This window comes from Culex pipiens, chromosome 3, assembly GCF_016801865.2.
Source record: "Culex pipiens pallens isolate TS chromosome 3, TS_CPP_V2, whole genome shotgun sequence".
NCBI classification, from domain to species: Eukaryota; Metazoa; Arthropoda; class Insecta; order Diptera; family Culicidae; genus Culex; species Culex pipiens.
The window spans coordinates 179,064,955-179,077,785 of record NC_068939.1 but is presented as its reverse complement, the minus strand read 5'-3'; the positions used below and the strand labels follow the sequence as shown (position 1 = coordinate 179,077,785).

At 41.4% G+C, this 12,831-nt stretch overlaps 2 protein-coding genes across 2 annotated transcripts in view; both read left to right on the top strand.

The window, feature by feature from the left end:
- The window catches only part of LOC120432338 (histone-lysine N-methyltransferase ash1), a 348,037-nt gene that overhangs the window by 164,189 nt on the left and 171,017 nt on the right, over window positions 1-12,831 (top strand). The gene's annotated exons all lie outside the window — the stretch shown is intronic.
- On the top strand, window positions 8,961-10,816 carry LOC120432340 (homeotic protein female sterile-like). Its single transcript, XM_039597528.2, has one exon. The coding sequence runs from the start codon at window positions 9,061-9,063 to the stop codon at window positions 10,705-10,707; it is 1,647 nt and encodes a 548-aa protein (XP_039453462.1). The 5' UTR covers window positions 8,961-9,060; the 3' UTR covers window positions 10,708-10,816.

Below are 12,831 nucleotides of genomic sequence, written 5' to 3'. Positions count from 1 at the left end.
AGAAAAAAAAAATCATGGTAATATTACATCTGAGAAGGGGTACATCTTTTATGTCAGAAAAAAAGGTGTAATTTTACCACTTTTCTAGTGTAATGTAACTTTTTCAGTCTAAATTGAGGTAAAATTACATCATAAAAGAGGTAATATTCAACCTTACAAAATTACAGCTTCCAAATTTACATTATTTTTTACTGTGTTTAACATGTCTGTATGAATGAATCTGTGTCTTTACAGTATCGGGCGTTACGTTTTGATGAGTAATTGATGTTAATTTTGACATTGGAGGCCGCATGATTTGAGTAACTTCAATAGACCTATGACACAGTTTATGAACGAGAGCGATACTTCGAAGAATTTCCCTTATCCTTGTTCCTTGTTCAAATGCGTTATTTATGGTAGAACTGTCACTTCAACCACTCGAACCCGGTTCTCTTTTATCAATTCCTAGGCAACTTAAACACCGCTTCCACTTCGAGTTCGCTTCAATCATCGCAGTTTTTTAACTAGCGAGCCCAGCTATTGTTAAACACTTCGAGTTTGCTTGTGCGCCTTTTTCTCGTATTGGTCCAGAGCTATACAATGTTGTCTGTAGGAAAATCTCGAGACTCCACTATGCAACACAAATAAAGTTCGTGTCTATATTTATTCCCGGTTGGAATACTCGTCCCATTGCATCAGGTTTTGAGGGAATTCTAAAAATACCGGGTGTCCAACTCAGCATGACTCGTTGATGCATTTTGGGAACCATCTTGACACAAACTACTCCCACGTCCAGCCGACGTCACCGTCAACTCTATTTTTCCCACCTAACCTATATTCGCCACGGTGTGTCTTTATTTCGAATGACGTGAAGTTTTCCAACCTAAAACAAACAAAATGCGCTGACCAACATTTGAGATTGATCAAACAAATCCATGCTCCTTTCAATCATTCCTTTTCTTTTTGAGATCCACACGTGCGTCATTTTTAAACGCCTCTTCATTATGTTAGCTTTGCTCTGCATCACTAATATAAACTGCCAGTTGTCCACGTTTAATTATGGTGCGAAAATGTGATCATACACACACGTACAATCGTCGTAATTTATTGCACCTTTCACCGTGTGGTTGGGCGGGGTGTACGAGGAGCCCCCATCCCACTTTCTACGCCATCAGGACACACAAATCGTCTCGCACGTGTCTAACGTCTCGTCCAAACGCCGGGAACATTACTCTCACTGCAGAGCAAAGTGGGTTTGTTCTATTTCGCCGTGATCGTGCTATCTTGTCGCAAGTACATGAATAGCAAGGACGTAATTTTGTGCAGCATTCACGTATCATATTTGGTATTTACAAAACTCAACCTGAGACCTGAGGATTCAGCCTGAGATGACCAGTTTAACAAAACGGTCTACCAGAAAAGTAAAAAAAAAACGACTTGTGACAAGATAGCACGAACGTGACGATTTCTTCTCAGTGCCAACCGCGTCGGGCCTGCATCCTTTCCGCACTGAATTACAACTGTTGATGGCCACTGGCCACTACTGCTGCGCTGGCGTAAAACATGGTCTACCATTACGAGATGTGTCACTCGTGGTTTCGTTTCAAAAGTAATTATAATATCAACTTTCAACTTGCATCGCGCATCGAGATTCACTTAAGAGGGTGCATATGGGGGTGTTACAAAAGTGACTTTTCGTTCCAACATAAGGGAAGCTAAATTGCCCTATTTTGGAGTTGAAATCTAATCTAACACAGACAGTTGAAAATGTATTATACAAATTAAAGCCAGCCAGCCCTACTGCGTTGTGTTTACCGCAGAGGGGATTCTGAGAACGTATCACATCTCACGAAATTTAGAGGAAGGGAAGGATGCGTGGACATACCGTACCAAACGCTCCATGAGCTAAATCGTTAACTAAATTTCTTGCATTGTTTATGGTTATACATATTAGTCACTTTTTCTAGCTAATCTAACTAAATCTTGAAAGCATGGAAAGCTTTTACGTTGCTTCTCATGGAAGCTTGATAAAACGATATTTGCCAAACTTGTCTATAAGGCCAATGAACGAGCGGCAAAGAGAAGAAGCAGATAACCAACGAGAACGTGTGAATAGTTCGTCATTTGCCAAAGCGAAAGAGAAATAAATTTTACGAATTTTAACACGAGAGAATATTTATAGCAAACCACCAGAACTAAAATTAATACACACTGGCTGTGGTCGTTGCCGGCTGCCACTGACTGCGTTTACTCACAATTTCTAATAAACCGGCTGCGGAGAGTGTCATTTTGAAATATGTAGGTGTGTCTGGCCGTATACGATAGAGAGTGTGTGTGTGTGTGAGTATGTGTTTGTGATGTACATTCCGTCACTTTGAAGCAGGATGGTTCCACGAAATAAACTTTGGGAGATCTAGAGTGCCCACTTGATGGCGTGTGAGCTGTAAGCTAATTCAACATCAAAGTTGATCTGTTGTCTAGTTTTCTTTTTATATTCTTCCATGCTAGGAAGTCAGTTCGAATGTATCTGCTTATTGTAAGTTTTAAGAAGATGTAAATTTACACAAAATCTGTTCACTTTTTGCTTTTTATTTACAATCTCTTTATTTTTAATTCATTTTTGCATACACATTTAATTGTGGTAAAATTACACATTTTCAGAGGTAAGATTACACATTTTGTCTGACATAAAAGATGTACCCCTTCCCAGATGTAATATTACCATGATTTTTTATGTGTAGGACGTTTTGAGAACTAATGAGTGAACACGTGATACTGCTCTGAAAGTAGGTAGGGGAAAGTGGGGCAAGACGACCATATGGGGCAAGAGGAGCAATCGCTCGTAAGGCCGTAATTTCTACAATTTTGATTATTTCCAGTATGAGGAATTGTTGCTAGCAATGCAATTAGCAGATTCTACTACCACATAACCGCCAAAGCGACGTAAACGCCACTGGACATAATATTTAATGTAGTTTTTTTCAAAACCTTTGTTTTCTTATAATATTTGGAAAGTACAAAATAAGGCTTAGGGCTCGTTTTTAGGCTCATTTTATCAAAATGCTATTTTTCCTAGATTAGTAGTGTCCCTACCAATGTCTTGCACCTTTTATAAAGTATGATTTAAGTTTTGGTTATTTTTGTTGAGAGCTTTTAAAAAATCTTGTTCAGGTGGGGCAAGTGTACCATATGAATTTTTAGTATGGAAAAAATTACGAATTGCTGCATCAACATAAAATACATACATAAAAGTACTTAACAACTGATAAACAATTGTTAAAAAATTGCCATACAAAATATAGTGATATTATGAAAATTTACTAATTATCATCTAAGTAATAATTTTTTTTTCGTTAAAACGATCAAACTTTTAGTAAAATATTATTTTTTAATCTAAAAATGAATGAAACGTTTCAAATACATTCTAATCTGATGTATCTAAGTGATAACAGTTCAATTGTTAGCAAATTAACATGTAATTTCATGCATTGTTCCTCTTGCCCCACTAGTTGGGTGGAACGTACGGAAAATCAAAAAAATTAAAATCAGTTTTTTTACATCAAAAACAGGATTTTTAAAACTTGTTCTATCAAAGTCTTAGTCAAGCCCTGGAATAAGATGATTATAAAGAAATCCGACAGATTTTTCACGTTTTTAATGGATTATAACAAGCATTTCCTTAGCTTGTTACACTTGCCCCACTTTCCCCTAGTGCTAATGATTGTTGACTAATAATTTCAAAGAAAATTTGTAAACGTTGTCTTCTATTTTTATTTATCTGTGGTTCTATTATAATCCTGAGGGAATTCAACCTTCTATGAAATGATCAAAAAAAAATTTGTTTTGTAACGTCAACTTTCAATGTTTTAGAATGTAATTATCAGAGGAATTAGGTTGCATATTTCATGCAAGATCACACAAAACGACCAGGTAGCGAAGGCCTCTTCATTAACGTCTTGCTGAGTAACCAAATATTTCGCTTCATTAAGCACATTACAGTATGTCACCGAGTGTTTAATTTCATAACGAAGGAAACATTTTAATCTCGCCTCTTTTTTTTTCTTTTAACGATGAGCAGCTACAGCATCCGTCATTTTGCGGTCGCTATCTACAAACGGGCGGGTAGCCATGTCACTTAATCCAACCTGCTACTGCCGCTCTGGTTGTCTGTTAATGAGCTTGGGAAATGAAGTCGTTCGTTTTTTGTCATCAGTCTGGCACCTGTAGCCTACAGTCAATTACTGTTTAGTTAATGAAATTTGAGAAAGGCGAAAAATTGTGGTTGACGACAGTCAGCCTTTATTGCATAATATTTAATTTAACTCTGTAAAAATAATTGATTTGATAAGCATTACTCAATCCAAATTTGTCATACTTATTTTCCAGAACATCTTGCATAACTTAAAACACTTTAATAAACTTTTTCAAACCCTTTCTTGCAGGCTGAGCATGCACGTGAGTAAGGAATCACGCTCAGCTCCAAGGTTATCTGCACCTGATATACGGTACCAAACTCGTTTTCTTTCAGGTTCACTACTTACCTTTTCGTTGGCCATCGTTATGCTGCAACAATACTTGCCTTTCATTACGGGCCAACTTTACTCGACTTTACCTTGGGTAGATTGTAGATTCCCAGGAGGTCTTTCTATCCTTCCCTTTTCTGCACGTTACGCTCACCGCGCTGCCAGACGTCGCGACGACCTGGGTATTGCTTATTTAGATAATTTGTCAACTACATAAAAAAGAAGTTAAAAATGACCACTTGTCGACCGCGATTTAAACCACGAGTTCGCTCATGAAAGTAATCATGAAAAAAAGGGTACGAACAAGTACAATCCGCTAAGCTGTACAGAAATTAAACAAACGTGACTTGGTTGGCGAAAGGTAAATAAATCGTTTTAAACATTTTTTTGTCGCTCAGATGGCGCCTCTATCAAAAAACCGAAGGGAACGCAGAAGATTTGCGCGCGAAAATTAAAGCCCAAAAATCCACGATCGCATCATCATGCGCCGTTGCGTAACAATTCACGCAAGAGACTGTATCGAGTTCGAATCGATCCGCTCAAAACTTTCCGTCATAAACTACCGACAATATTGCAATACGCAGGTCATTAAGACAAATAAACGCGCAAAAGGTTAAAAGACCACCACATTCTATACCCTGAAACGGACTGCTCCAATTGCAGTTCAGTGCACCGCCCGAGTGCGAGCATCCCAAGGTGTTATGCGCTGTCAAAAATCTATTTCACAGCATATTTACCGGCCCCGTTTCCGCCCAATTTAATGCAACGAAAATGAGAACCGTTTTGCATCGTTCGTAAATGTCAAGTTTACGAACGACGAACGAAAAAAGCAGGGCGATTCCCCTTCCCGAGAACAGACACGGTGACGAGATTTGGTGACGACCGCCAGTTTGTTCAGCTGTTAATTATGGCAGAAAAATTCTCACTCGCATGATGTCTGCCATCGCATCAAAATCTTATGAGTTGTTTAGCATACATATTGTTTTGCCAAGTTATCTGAAATAGGTATCTCAACAATGTGGAAAATGATCATAACCTAGATTTGTGCGACCCTGTCCGTCTGTTACATCCCGGATGGCACTTTCATTTTGCTAGACATCATCCACATCTTTCGGTTTGTGCAATCAGAGTAAGGCTGCACTCATCCGAGAGGAAAAAGTCTTCAGGGGGTTGTCCACGATCCAACAAAAATATCGCCTGACCGAGCCACGTAGCCCAGTGGTAACGCTTCCGCCTCGTAAGCGGTAGATCGGTGTTCAAATCCCGGCTCGGACCAACACAACTGGTGATCTTTTACCCTCTGGATTTGATTGCTTAGTAAAGGGAAGGTAGTGTATCGTCACAAACTGGACCTTATCAAGACACCTTAGGAAGACAACCTATGGAATGTTAACATTAACCTTAACATGTTAACATTACGTTGGATAATAAACTGTCACTGAATCCGCTTTGTTCATGCCGGCCCCGATACTCTTCACGGGTGTTCCCCTCAGGAACATGGAAAGATTTACTTTTTTAACAAAAATATCTGGAATCGATCGCGAGACTTTTGACATAACATTTCATTGCCTTTGCAGCATCGGCACCATGACTAATTGAGTCCTTTATTAAATTAGTAGTTTTTTTTTTTTGATTTATTATAGAGATTTTACACCATTGTGCATTCATCTCTTCAAGGTGGATAGTAGAAGAGGAAAGTTTACAAAGTTTTAGATCACTTGTCTGGCTATATTTCAATACTTGTTACCATGCCTGTTTTCTAACGATTTCTGTCTTAGTTTCAAATATTTACGGGCAAATTTGGATCTTAACTTATCAAGTTCTTCACTTTTATCTTCGTCCTCTTCCTTCGAGGATTTAACAGTTAACTCATAACACTTATTCCAATAATATTTTGCTTGTATGGCATCTTCATCTTCTTCATCTGTTGTTTCTTCTTCAGCCATCTCTCTTCGTTTTGTTGTTAAGTCGTAATCCGCGTCCAAATATGCTTGTAAGCGCTTCCGGGATTTGCGAGTGTGCTTAGAAAGCACGGTCTCGAATCCATCGTTAGATTCTTCGGCAATTTCACTTGTTTGCAATGCATTTTGGTCTGGTTTACTGTTGTTGCTTTTTCTGCTGCTGCTTGGCTCAGGTTCAATCGGTTGTGTAGTGCTTTTTTGGTTCACCTTTTTACTTGAATCCGCACATTTTTTGTTCTTTGCTTTGAGTTTGCAAAGCGATTTTTTGCCTATAATCGTCACTGTTGCAGCAGCATTGTTTACAGTGATTGATTTCGGCGTTGGCTGTTTCAGCAACATCCGCAGGGTCCGAACTCCATTTGGGATTCCTGGGAAGAAGTTAATCCAGCGATCGTTGGTGATGGTCAAAATTTCGCCGTATTTACTCATCACTTTGGCTACGTCATCATTGCTTATGCCTAAGGGTAGGTCAAGCACACGAACTTCCGTAGCGTTGTTGTCCAGGTAAATCGGGATTTTGCAACCCTGATATACCAGAGGTTTGTCGATGATGGACGAGGCCATTGCTGAGTCGGCGAACTGCAGCACGGCTATTCTTCTTCTATTGCATAATTGCAATGCTCGCAAGTTTTCTTGGTTTATTTGAAGGTCTGCGAGAAGTTTTTTTTACAAGCTTTGGGCTTGGTTGGTTTTGGAGTTGACAAAAATCCAGAACCACACTGTTTTTGTCTACGGTGCACATTTTGAAAAAGCGTTGAGAATGCGACTTGTATAGTCGGCGGTTACTTTGCAACTGAAATTAGTAGTAAATATCAAGTATCAAAACATAATTTAAACATTTGCTCAATTTAAAAACAATTGTGTGACTGTTAAAAAAAAATACAAAATATCAATATAATTACGAAAAAAAAAATACCGATTATGAGATGATTTTTTCGAATGGGAAACTTTATGGTTAACCTTTTTGTGCACGGCGGGGAATCGTCCCAGAAAAAAATCCTATTACTAATGTGAAGATTTTGGTGCGCTCTTTCGATTGAATTTTGGCCCGAAACCCGGAACTCACAGCCTGATTTTTGAGAGCTCTTTTTCTGAAATACTTGATGTCTGTATCCGCTCTTAAAAATGTGTGTCTTCCATCATTGAAAAACCGCTCGTAAAACCCACAATTTTTAAATTTCAGATTTGTAGCCGTGGGTCGGAGACGAACATTTTATTTTTCGATTCACAAATTAATTGCACCAATATATTTGTCGGAGCTTCATTATTTTGTAAGAAAGGCTCTATTTCACCTCTGGTGATATCAAATCGGGTTTTTATAATTAATCTGAGAGTAAAATGACCGTCTCATCAGTTATTTGTACACAAATTCACTACCAGTTTGGGAGCCGTTTACTCTCGGAAGAGTGCTGCGCTGCTTCAAGTTCGTTCCATGGGATTCCTTGGCGAATTACTTGAATGGAGATTCAAAGTAAATAGTTCAAGGAAGTATTCGATTATATAAGAACCTTTACTTTTGCTCGGGAATGCCACTGGTTACGTCACTGTTGTCTCAAGGCGAACTTATTCTGGAAGAGCCGATTTCGTTAATGCATAGTACTACTCCTTTCGCTTTTGTTTTCCTTTTTGCTCAAATTACAAAAAAAAAGTCCAGAAAATAAGAAAAACATGCTGACTTGAAGTGACTACCACCATAAAAACGATGCTCCAACTGGACTAAAACAGGCTGAAGGACATCCCTCCCTGCCTTCGGGATCGATTACACCTGGATTAAAGCAGGTTGTGTCATGCCTGTCGCATTCTCCGCGCCAAAAATCCATCATCATGTGTATGCATGTGGTACATAAAGTAGAGCAGTGGGTAAGTGGTGTGCTCGGAACAAACCGGTCTCCTTCGGTCCCTCTCAAGTTTGGCAGAGCCCCTCAACAAGTGAGAGATCATTGATTGATTAGTTGTTGTCACTTTTTCTCTTTCGTAAGCGAGTGTATCCAAACGACCTCTCGGAGATTACAATACTTAGTCACAGTAGGTTTGAGCGTTTGCGTTCAACACAAACAAACCCCCGCCCGTTCAGCGCCTCATCGACTGATTGGCCTGCTACGGTTTAGGTGATCTCATGCACCCTTGCCTTCTTGGATGGTGATAGCGAAATGAAAGTAATGAAAATTGAACAACGCGGCCAAAATCTGTAGGACCGGCTGCTGCGCGACCGGGTAGAGCCCAAAAGTGAGACTTGCTCTACCGGTTTTCAATTGAGGGTCACTGTGTGTCTCAAAGGAGGGTGTCATTGTCACCCATGTGGGGCGGGCAGTAGGGGCCAGGACCAAGAGTGTTCCAATACACAAGAGCGGCTCTTGTATTTTCGGGTTTTGGCCACAGATTATGTAACCATGTGCAAGTGGAGCGAAAATTTACCACCAAGAGGCTGTTGAACCAGAAATATAGTTGTCGTTGATGTCCTTCCTAGTTGAAGTCTATAAAACTGGAGCATTTTGGGTGTTCCTTGTTACTCGCGGTTTAAGCTCGATTACGATACGTGTTCGCTTGAGGTGTAGTTCGGCACAGTTTCAGAAGTGATTCGAAGGACTGTACTAGCTATGAAACTAGCTATAGTGTTGTGTGTTTTGGGCACGGCCCTCGCTTTGCCCGATGGATACCATTACGATCCTCCTGCAGTGACTAGTACCTTGTATTTCCCTTCAATCCCTGAGGATGATTGTGAACAGCCGGCGCAGCTGCCGGAAGTGACGTACCAGAAAGAGCTGCCAACCTACACTCAGCACACCTCGCACGTGTACACTGCTCCAGTGAAACAACAGGTGCAGGTTCTTCAACCGCTGAAGACCCATGTTACTTACGAAAAAGAACAAGTCCAAAACGTGTGGGGTTCATCCGGACAGCAAGCTCAGAGCACTGTTTGGGGATCGCTCGGATCGTTGCAAAAGATCGAACCAGCGCCACAGAAGGTTCAACAGTTGAACCTCTGGGACACTAGCAAGCAGCAGCAACAACAACAGCAACAGTCTAGCTCGTGGGGAGTTTCGTCGAGTTCAAACGCTAACGCATGGAGTTCTGCTTCCCAACAGCAAGAACAGTCCAGCATTTGGGTAAAGCCACAACATCATATCGAGGAAGTTTTCAAGCACGTGTACGTTCATGTCCCGCCAGAGGACAAGGAAGAGTACCAGCCACCACAAATTATCCAGCCAGTTGCCCACAAGCAGAAGCACTACAAGATTATCTTCATCAAGGCTCCCAGCCCTCCATCGCCCAAGTCGGTTGTCGTGCCTCCTCAGCCACAAAATGAAGAGAAAACGATTGTGTACGTCCTGCACCAGAAGCCGGAACACCGTCAGGAAGTGATTGTGCAGAAACCGGAACCAGCGAAGCAGAACAAGCCTGAAGTATTCTTCATCAAGTACAAGAACCAGAAGCAACAAGTTAAAAAAGAAGTGAAATATGTTTCGTCTACGGCTGCTCCAGCTTCCTGGGAAGCTAAGTCCAGCAGTGGTTCCAGCAGTTATTCCTCCGGTGCTTCTTCTGGATCAAGTTACTCGTTTGTCAGCAGCACCGCGGCTCCGGTCGTGTACTCTACCGCAGCTCCCGTTGTAAAAATTGTTGAGTCCGCTCCTGTTTCCTACTCCAGCTCGTCCAGCAGCAGCAGCAGCAGCAACACCGGATACTCCGGTGGAGATTCTGGAAGTTATTCCTTTGTCAGCAGCACCGCATCCCCGATCGCTTACACCACCGGACACAGCGTGAAGGTTGTTGAAACCGCACCAATCAGCACTGGATACGACTACTCGTCCAACCAGGGAAGTTCCGGCAGTAGCTACAGCAGCTTCTCAAGCGGAAGTGGGGCCCAATCTAGCGGCTACGAAAGCTATGTCGATCTCGGAAACTCTGGTTACTCGGGATTCACCAGTGGTGGAAGCGGTCTGGGAGTGATCAACGTTGGTGCTAACGATTACTCTGCTTCAATCTCCAGCAGCACGGTTGCGCCGATTGCCAAGAGCTCTTCTTACGTCAGCACGACTCCACATAGCATCGTAAGCAGCACGATCGGTTTTGGAGGAGAACTCTCTGTCCGGAACTCCGGAAGCAGTGGATATTCGCAGCGGTCAAGCGGACGCAGCCGTGGAACCACCATCGGCACGACCAAGAAACCTTGCCGTCGTTGCGGTAGCTCGACCAGCGCACCACTCGTTGTTCACGAAAACACGTACACCTCCAACGTGTACTAGAGGGAAAGCCGAAAAACAAATTAAATGTGTTTAGCAACATTTTGTTTATAGTAAGTTGATTCAATAAATCGCCTAGGTAATAAAGAAGCTATATAGTTGTGTAACGTGATGGCAGGCTAATGATAATCAAATTATGCGCCGACAGATAGGTACAATCCGAAATGCCCTGAGCAGCCTGCGTGACATGCAAACCTGATAGCGTTCGCGTAATGCTCGCTGGCTTGTTGCAGCAGCAAGCCTCAGCAAAGAGAATGTCCAACGATCGGCAGATTCGCGGGCGCGCGCGCTTAACCAAGTCTTGACTTATGAGCCATCTGGGTTTACAGGTTTCCGCAGAATTAGCTTTGCGCCTCAAGAACCATCCATTAGCCATGTGATTAAGGGTCACAGTTTCAATAATCTTATTCAAGTCAGAATCATCAATTAGTTTTTAACGAGCGTTGATTGGATACTCTGCACTATTCAGTATGACTTGTTTACCTTCAAAATTCGTTGAAATTTCGTTAATAGATAGTGATCGTTTTAATTGGCTGGCGACAGCTTGCTGATACTATTAGTTTCGAATTTGGCTAAACTTGAACACGTTTTCAGTCCAAAATTGCACCAATTACCCAAAACAATTTTCTTACTCCGAATCAGTCGCCGCTGCCAGAGAGAAGACCTTGTGCATGCCAAAATTGATCAAAATAGTGGCCGAAGGAGAATAAAAGTGGTAGCTGATTGGCGATAACTAAAGCTGTTTTATTTTCTCATTTCTGTTGAAGGTTACCCTATTAAGACGGAGAATGGGTAAAAAAGGCTTTATTGAGCGTATTTTGAAATCTTGTTTTTAAACTTGACGCTTTAATTTACATGGTATGGTAACACGTGTTTCGCTATATCTATAGCTCCTATGACTCCGGCTGCTGAACGGTGACAAAGACCAGCTGGTTTTCCGGATCCGTCGCGATGACAGCCTCATTATTTATAGTTTTCACGCGAACAATCAACACTTCGTCATCCGGGTCCAGCCTGTGCAAGATAACCCGCGCCTTTTCCAGCAAACTCTCGTACAGTCCCGAATTTTGTACACTGATGCTCTCTTCGCTGAACGTACTCCGCACGGGAACTCCAAATCTGTTCAAGATGGTCGCCTCCTTCACCAGCTTCGTTGCGCATATCTTCTCGAAGCAATCGTCCAAATATCGCTGGAAATATGTGCGAGGCTCCTTGAAGAAACGAAAAGTATGATCCGTGAAAAAAAATCACTTTTCCATGAAAGCACCTTACCATCTATCTAGTATGATGCACTTTTGCAGACTAGCTTGGAAAGCATATTTCTTGTGACTTGTGCTTTCCCAATAGCCGAATCAATACTCCGAAACCTAGACAAATCCCGAACAAGGTTTCTAACACCCCGAAAAAAAAATTAACGAGCCATAAAAATATCCTACAGGAGGAGCGCAGCATAGAAAACATGCAACATAACCCCCGCGACCAGGTGGAAGGGGGGCGCTGGAAATTGATTTGTTCTACATCATAGCACACAGAATAGTAAAGCTAGAGAAAGAAAAAAAAACATTTAACGCTAATGTATTCCATTCATGGTTTGAGGGGGTGCTTCCTCGCATGAATGAAGCATGGAAATCAGTGCCGGTTGAAGGACCAAAAACTGGTACACTGACTTCTGTGTGGCGTGCCGTTTGGGGGTTACGGAGTTCAACCAGGGAGGGTAATGTGAGTTCAAAAGGATCATTCTGCGGTTGGCGGCAACGGCGAGTTGTTGATAATAATGTTTGAATGGGGAATGACACCGCGCGCGCGGGAAGGGTAGGACTTTTTATGAGGTAAACAAATATTTTATATCCATGTAAATGATCGATCGTAACAAGATGTAAATAAGAGGATTTTTTGTTCGATTGTATTTTTTTTTATTTGATGTTTACGATGGCTTCGAATGCCTTTGTATTGTTGTCTTAGACCCCTTATTTTTTTATTTTCATAAATTCATTGATATTTTGCAAATTTTTGATAGTAGCATAAGATCAATTCAATCCCAAATAGGTAATTGGCTGTACCCGCTCCTTTCCGATATCTTTGCAGTTTAACGCCATATATATAATATATGGGTCATTCCATCCCAAG